Source organism: Sinocyclocheilus rhinocerous, unplaced genomic scaffold, assembly GCF_001515625.1.
Source record: "Sinocyclocheilus rhinocerous isolate Xijiao unplaced genomic scaffold, SAMN03320098_v1.1 scaffold1516, whole genome shotgun sequence".
NCBI classification, from domain to species: domain Eukaryota; kingdom Metazoa; phylum Chordata; class Actinopteri; order Cypriniformes; family Cyprinidae; genus Sinocyclocheilus; species Sinocyclocheilus rhinocerous.
The window spans coordinates 68185-76256 of record NW_015627885.1 but is presented as its reverse complement, the minus strand read 5'-3'; the positions used below and the strand labels follow the sequence as shown (position 1 = coordinate 76256).

The following is an 8072-nucleotide window of genomic DNA, read 5'->3' as shown; positions in this document are numbered from 1 at the left end:
CGGCTCCATGCTCATGGCTCCCTGCATCTCGCTCTCGATGGGGCAGGAGCCGGCTCGTCCGTGACCCCCGGCCGACCGCAGCTCCGGGGCCATGGCCCCCTGAACCGAGCAGGACGAGGAGGACGAGGAGGACTCGTGGGTCGGAGAGACAGACGGTGGAGACCGGGACTTCTTCTTAGCTGCGGCTCCGGAGAGAAGCTTGAGGAGACCGCTGCTCTTCTTCTCTTTCTGTGAGAGACACACAGAGTCACACACACAGACAGAGCCCTATGTTCTCAACAAAACATGTGCATAATCCAGTCAGAATAACTCAAACCTGCCGAAATAAAAGAATGAAAGTCCAACTGAAATACATTATGACAGAAATGTATCACTATTGTAGCTAGAGTACAATGTGCTTCTCTTAGTAATAATAATAATAATAACTAAAAAATGACTAAAACACAACTGTTCTTCCATGCTTTAATTTTTTACAGTAAACCTCTGTTGTGCACCAGTTTGCATTACATTTCAATTGTTCATGTTTTATGCCATCATTTGATTACCACTGTTTTTGATAATAAATTTTTTTATTAAATCATAAATCCAGAAAAATTAAAGCTTAATATTTTATGCTTTCATATAATTGCAACCATTTTGGATAATAAACCTGTAAATCTGGAAAAATTTGAACGGACAACACAGAATTTCTGAAAAAGAAAATTATTGTACACATTTTAATTAATTATTAAATTAAGGTTTTATGAATTTAATTGATTAGACATGCTTTTTAATTATTAAAATATTTATAAAATTAATAAAACAGAATCCAGAAAAAATTAAAATGGAATCCAAAAACTTAAAATGCAAAAAAAATAAAATAATAATAATAAAACAGATTTCATAGGGCCTATATTTTTGTAAAAATGTTAATAAATTATTAAATGCTTTTTAAATATTGAAATTTAATTAAATTATTCAAACTGAATCCAGAAAATTTCAAATGAAATCCAGAAAATTTTAATTAATTTGGGGAAAATAAAACAAAATTTTACTGAAATTATTAAAACAGAATCCAGAAAAATTAAAATGGAACCCACAGAAATGTAAATGGTAAAAATAGAATTTGGGAAAAAATTAAATGGGTTTCATGAATCCATTTCAGGGCCCTATTATTGTTAAAAAACTGTAATAAATTATTAAAGTTTTATAAATTCAATTGATGAGACGTGCTTTTTGATTATAAAAATTGCATTAAATTATTGCAACTGAATCCAGAAAAATTCAAACAGAAAAAATTTGGGTAAAAATAAAACAGATTTCATACGGCCTCAAGTTTTATGAATTCAATCGATTAGATATTCTTTTTGGAAAATGTAATTATTAAAATAGAATGAAGAAATGAACAATGAAGACGTAAATGAGGAAAGATCAAAGTCCCGTAGAAACAGCATAAACTCCAGAAGTGCTGCAGGTCTGTGGAGAGAGTGAGTGAGGTGATCTCGGAGAGAACAGAGAGAGATTCAGTGAACAAGCTCGTTCTCAGGACTAACGAGGACACGCTACACAAGACAAGCTCTGGAGAATACAGAGAACTCATCCATAACACAGAAACTGGCTCCAGGGTCTCAAAACATTGTATCCAGATATGTTCACATTCCATCCTACCACATGTGCTGAGACCTGTGCATTAGTGATGGCCGATACATTGTATCAAAAGAATCCATTCTCAAATAAAAGTATCAATCCCATCTGTTTTTTTCAAGTGATTTTAGAATGTTTAGGATAATCCAGGTACCAAGTGGTGATTAGGTTATTCGAATACAAAAAGTCACGTTTAATTATATACTTTATTCAATACCAGTGTTGGGAGTAACGCATTACAAAAGTAATAATATTACAGTAGTATATTACTTTTTGCTGTAACGCAGTAATATAACGCATTACTAATCAAATTTGGGTAATATTATTTGTTTGTACATGATAATATTTCGCTTTATTTACCAGTGTTATTTATGAATGTAATAATGCGATTTGTGCTTATATTTTTTAACCTAAACTACAACGTAACATTAATGTAGACCTACATACCGGTATCTAAATATGATTTCATATATTTTATGCTATATAGACCTACCACGTTACCCTCCACTGGATGTAGAATGAGCAGCATTAAACTACATTTTGGCATTTTACAATACTTATGTGGATATTTTGGATGAAAGTAACTCAAAAGTAACTCAAAAGTAGTGTAATGCATTACAATTCAGAGACAGTAATATTGTAATGTAACTAATTACTTTCAAAAGACAGTAACTAGTAATATATAATGTATTACATTTTGGAAGTAACTTGCCCAACACTGTTCAATACAGATGAAGATTTCACGGGGAGCAGAATATTACACTGCATGCGAGTATAAAGATTTAAACTGGACATTTTAGTTTAATTAAAATATTTCATATATTTTTCATTAGCCTCTATCTATTTCTGAAGATAAAAATCTTTTTAAAAATTGTATCTCTGTTATTAATAAGAACAAAGATACACATTACAAACACACATTATATACAAATAAAACAAGGTGTATTTAGCAGTTCGTTTATTGATATTAAAGGGATAGTTCACCCAAAAATGAACATTCTGTCACCACTGACTCACTCTCAAGCTGTTTTAAACCTGAATGAGTTTCTTTCTTCTTTTGAACACAAAAGTTATTCTGAAGAATGTGGGAACCAAACAGTTGCTGGTCCGCAGTGACTTCCATAGTATTTTATTTTATTTTTTCCTACTATCAAACTACTACCGTTTGGTTCCCTACATTCTTCAAAACATGTTCTTTTGTGTTCAGCACAAGATTAATACAGGTTTGAGATAACATGATAGTGAGTAAATAACGACAGAAATGTAATTTTTGGGTGAACTCTTCCTTTAATGACAAGCAGCAGCATGTTTAGTGCTATTAGACTGCTGTCACTTTAAGAGCTACACGCGTCTGATTCTCTCTCAACTGTTTGCTTTGACTTTAGACATAACCGACTGTGTTTCTATGTAAACCTGTAACGCTCAGCCGTCACGGAAGGTGTTACACTGATCAAAAGGGGTCCGATTTTATGTGTGAGGTAAAACAAGTGTTTTTTAAAAACATGAGACAAACGACAAAAGTAGACTGAATAAATAGTGTATTTACACAATGCACACGGAACTTAAAACAACAACAATAACTTAGGCTGTTAAAAGTGGTCTGCTTCCTTATTCCTGTCATGTGATTGATCACGTGACAGGCAGACCATTCACATTTAAAGACATACACACATTAAAACGAATAAGAGGATTAAAATGGCTAAGACAACATGTAAAACTCAAATATACAGATATAAAACCATCTTAATAGATATGTCTTGAGCGGTATAAATATATAGTCCGTACGGGGAAGACTACAGTATGTGACACTGTCACACAAAGACACGTTTAAAGACACGTGTTTTATTTTTGTTATACAAGTTGTTATATGTGTTATATGCAAAAAAGAAGTCATGTCTATTGCAGTGTATTGAATATTAATGATGGCTATCAAAGTACACTATAAAATCACTCACATCTTGAAAGTACTTGGTATCGGAGCAATAAGAAGATAACTGGCATCGCTCATCCCTACTGTGCAGGTCGTGTGTCTCTTATTTTAGACTCGGAGTTCATTAACAGCTCATAATTAACGCTCGCGCAGACAACATGTGATCACGCCTGTCATCCAGACTGTAACATAATAACTGCAATGCATCTGAGACTGTGCGTCTGATAGAAATATACTGATCGATCGAATCATTTATTTATACTGAACATGCAGTGTTTGGACACCACTTGATGGCCAATGTCAAATCTGTGTTGGACCCCATACAAATCTGTTTTAAATTCAGATTTTTTTCTGGATTTATTTTATTTTTTTCTGGATTTTTTTTCTTTTCGTAATCAAAAGGCATGTCTAATTTATTGAAATCAAGAAATGTATTCAGTTTAACAACAGTTTATTGAAAGGCCTTACGAAATAAGTTTTTTTTTTTTTCCCATATTCTGTTTTGAAATCAAACTAGATTTTTAAAGTAAATATTGCATTGTATCCAAATATATTACATTAAACATTATTACATTTTTAAAAATGTTTAATAATTAAACACAAATGTACAAATGTAAAATTAAAAATTTTAATGAAACAAAATGTAAACAAAAGTATAAATAAGAAATGAAGATGTGCTGGTCTCTATTCTAGCTTGTTTGTGTAATATTTTTATTGATTAATAATGATTAATAAATAAACATTATTAAAAACTAGCCTATATCGACATAAAAATAAACATTTTAGCTCATTTCAGCTAGTTGCTATTTTGAGTTTGAAGCAAAAGAGCCTAACTAAAACGAAATAAAATTAATAAATACTATACATATTTTTTAAACAAAACAAAAACTGATAAAAATGTAAAAAAAACAACAATCAATTATCAAAACTTTAACTAAAACTAAAGTGAAAACAGAAAATATGAAAATATAATCTAATTCAAAATATGAACAAAAACTATAACAGTATATCAATGGTACTAAAATAACACAGAGATGCAGCAACATAGTCTCAATAAAGACCGCATGAGTAGAAAATGGGTTTTCAAGCACTTTCTGAACGCACACAGATACAAACACTCACACTCCCTCACACACACACACACACACACACACACACGGCAATAAAACGTCCTTCCTCACGATTTCTGGCCTGTTTTCCAGCACAAATATCTGTTTGAGTAAGTCGATCCTTGAATGAAACCAACATTAGAGGAATGTTCTGGGTTTAATTCAAGTCACACTTGTGGCGCTTGTAATGCCAATTATGATAGAAATTAATTGAATCTTTTTTTAGGGATTTACTGTTCCTCATGATAACTAATACTAGTATATGAATACATTCCAGTGTTATTTTATTATTATTTATATACTATTATTGTTTTTATAAATATATTTTAGCTTATTTTTATTTCCATGTGTAATTTAAATTTTAGTTAAATTTTTTATATTTTATTTCCATTTGTATTATTATTTTATATATTACTATTTAGGTTTAATTTGTTTATTAATTTCAGTTTTAGATGATCAAAGACTGCAGTTTATTGAAATAAATACATACGCTGCATTTTTCAGAGTGAAATTATACAATAATAATAATAATTCTATTTGTATTGATAGTTTTAGCCAAATTGATACATAATCACAAGAATTTTGGCCAAATTGTGCAGACCTTCAAACAAGTACAGCAAACTTGGAGCTAGAAATAAATACGTAAAAAAGCAAATGTGGCACATTTAATGTCAATTATGACAGAAGTTAATTTAGTGTTTTATTATTTATTCATTGTCCTTTGTGATAACATTCCAGTGTTATTTTACTATATTACTATTATTATTTTATTTAATTATTATTTATATATTATTATAGTTTTTTTTATAAATTCATTATACTTTTTAAAAAAATTTTACTATTTAGGTCAAATTTTTTTAATTCACTTTTAGTCATTTATTTATTTCCAGTTAGTAATTTTACTGCTTCAACGTGCCATAGTAACGTGTCTAATTTTTTTGTTAAAATGTGTCATTTATTTCAGTTTCTCATCTAATATTTGTATTTTTTTTTATTTCCCCGTTATTTCCATGAACAGACATGTCTGTAATGGTTTCAGCACTGACCTTCTCCAGCTTCTTGTCCTGGAGTTTGTGCAGGTCTGCTGCGTTCAGGTGCGCCGCGCTGGCGTTGGGAGGCGTGATGGAGCTCAGGGGCCTCAGGGGCCGTACAGAGGCAGCGTGAGGCTGAGGGGCCGCTGTCATGGACAGGGGCCTCGCGGGGGAGCGAGACGGACTGGCCTGCGGTCGCAGCGGTGTCACGGATGCAGTCGGACGCTCAGGGCTGCTGCTCACCGGAGGACTGTGGACTGACAACAGTAACAGCATTCAGACACAAACAGTCACATGATCAATCATCGATGCAACTTTGGTGCATAAACTGATGAATTTCTAAAACAAACTTTTGATAGCCGTTCCAAACTAGGGCTGCATGATCAGTCAGAATAAAACCAAAACTGTGCTTTGGCTGATTGCAGTTATCAGAGTGAAGCGCGGCACTGTGTTCATTTACACACGCAGCTCATGATTCAGTGTTTCAGTGTCTCATCACTAGTTTATGAGTGATTATAAACCAGATGCTGTAAACACTCCATACAGTTTTCTGCCAAAATAAAAGCTTGATTTAACTTTTGAAAATAAGCTATAAATATTAGTATTATAATTTTACAGTTGTTTTTCTTAAGTACAATTTTTTTTTAATTTTTCTTTATTTTGCAGTGAATTATTATAATAAATATAATTCTTATTTTGTTTAATATTTTTTACTGAGAACTAATAATAATATTAATAATCTAATATAATAAGAAGAATATTAATAATTATTATTATATTATTTTTTATAATTGTTGTTGTTATATTATACTATATTATTAATAATAGTATTGTTATGCACATTAAATTATTATTAAATACAGTTTAATAATATTAAAGTCATATTTCTTTATTATTTTTATTGAGTAACTGTAATAATATTGATATTAATAATAAACTAATATAATAACAACAATAATATTTATAATTATTATTATATCACTGCTAATATAGTTATTGTTTTTATATACTGTTGTTGTTATTATTAGTAGTAGTAGTAGTATTACTACTACTAAATAAAAATATTAAACAAAATAAATATTACTATTGTAATATTTTACCGTAAAATTTAAAAAATTGTACTTAAGAAAAACAAGAGTAATAATAATAATAATAATAATTTTATTTGCATATTGTGTAGCCGTACAAACAAGACCAGCAAACAAAAATATATATATTTTAAAAAAATCATATTTTAAATTGCAATTAATTTTTTTTAATTTTTTGACATTTCCCCCAAATCATGCATCCCTGTTTTCATTTCTGCATTCAGCAGACGCTTTAATCCAAAGCATTGCTCTGCATACACACATCATCATCATCATCATCATCATCAGGTCATGCATTCATCAAACTCTGGTGTTTCAGATCATCATGAGTGAGTAATGGATGTCAGGGATCTCGCCGGCGTCCCGTGCCATCGTTCTGTGCCGCTGCACGAGCTTCACGCCGCTCCTCAAAGTTCAAGAACTGCGAGAATGCAACCCGGCAATTACTGCTAACACGGCCTTCATTACAACTGACATCTTATCTGAGCTGGAAAACACTTTAACAAGCTCCTTCAGCGAGTAATGCACCGCCATCTGACCTGAAGAGATTACAGAGCGTCACGCTAACACACGAGAAACACTCCTGATGTCTGCAGCGCAACATAACACAACAACTAGTCACCAAAACCTGTTAACAGGACATCTCGACTGGTCTCCAAACCTGTATTAACCGTCTGCTATCAGCCAAGAAGTCGCCTGAGCAAAGAGTTTACTGAAAAATCTCAGTTGTGTTGTGACTTCATTTAACATGTAATGTTAAACCAAACATCTCATAAACCTTGAGTTCCCGTAACCATTCCCTCGTATTCATCTCTTACTCATGAAGACACACAGCCCTTAAACACACAGTCATATGAATAAACAACAATGGAAAAATAATATAAAAAAACAATAATAATATAAATCACTAATCAATTAATGAATCAATGAAATGAGTATATAAATGGCTATAATTATTATTATTATAAATGATTATATGATTAAATGGAATAATACAATGACTAAATGAAAAATGATTATGCATGAATGAATAAACGGAGAATAGGAGACTACAAAAGAAAGAAAGTAAAATCAACACAAATGTATGATTGCTCTCTTGAAGCAAAACACAGTTTGCATTTGAGGATCCTCAGATCCTTCAGTGTTATTAAATTATTTACGGTTTACTAGTATCATAGTGATATTTCTTTATTGATTTGTTTAATTTTTATCATTCTTAATTTTTATAATATAATTAATTATAATATAATTTAAAATTTTTCTAATTTTATAATAATAATTACTATTATTA

At 31.2% G+C, this 8072-nt stretch overlaps 1 protein-coding gene across 1 annotated transcript in view; it reads right to left on the bottom strand.

Annotated features, from left to right (window-relative positions):
• The window catches only part of LOC107734569 (SH3 domain-containing RING finger protein 3-like), a 36914-nt gene that overhangs the window by 2341 nt on the left and 26501 nt on the right, over positions 1 to 8072 (bottom strand). Inside the window, exons 8-10 of the mRNA XM_016546560.1 lie at positions 7204 to 7320; positions 5709 to 5950; positions 5 to 228 (exon numbers count right to left, since the gene is read on the bottom strand). Coding sequence (XP_016402046.1) covers positions 5 to 228; positions 5709 to 5950; positions 7204 to 7320 — 583 coding nt within the window. The remainder of the gene's footprint in view (positions 1 to 4; positions 229 to 5708; positions 5951 to 7203; positions 7321 to 8072) is intronic.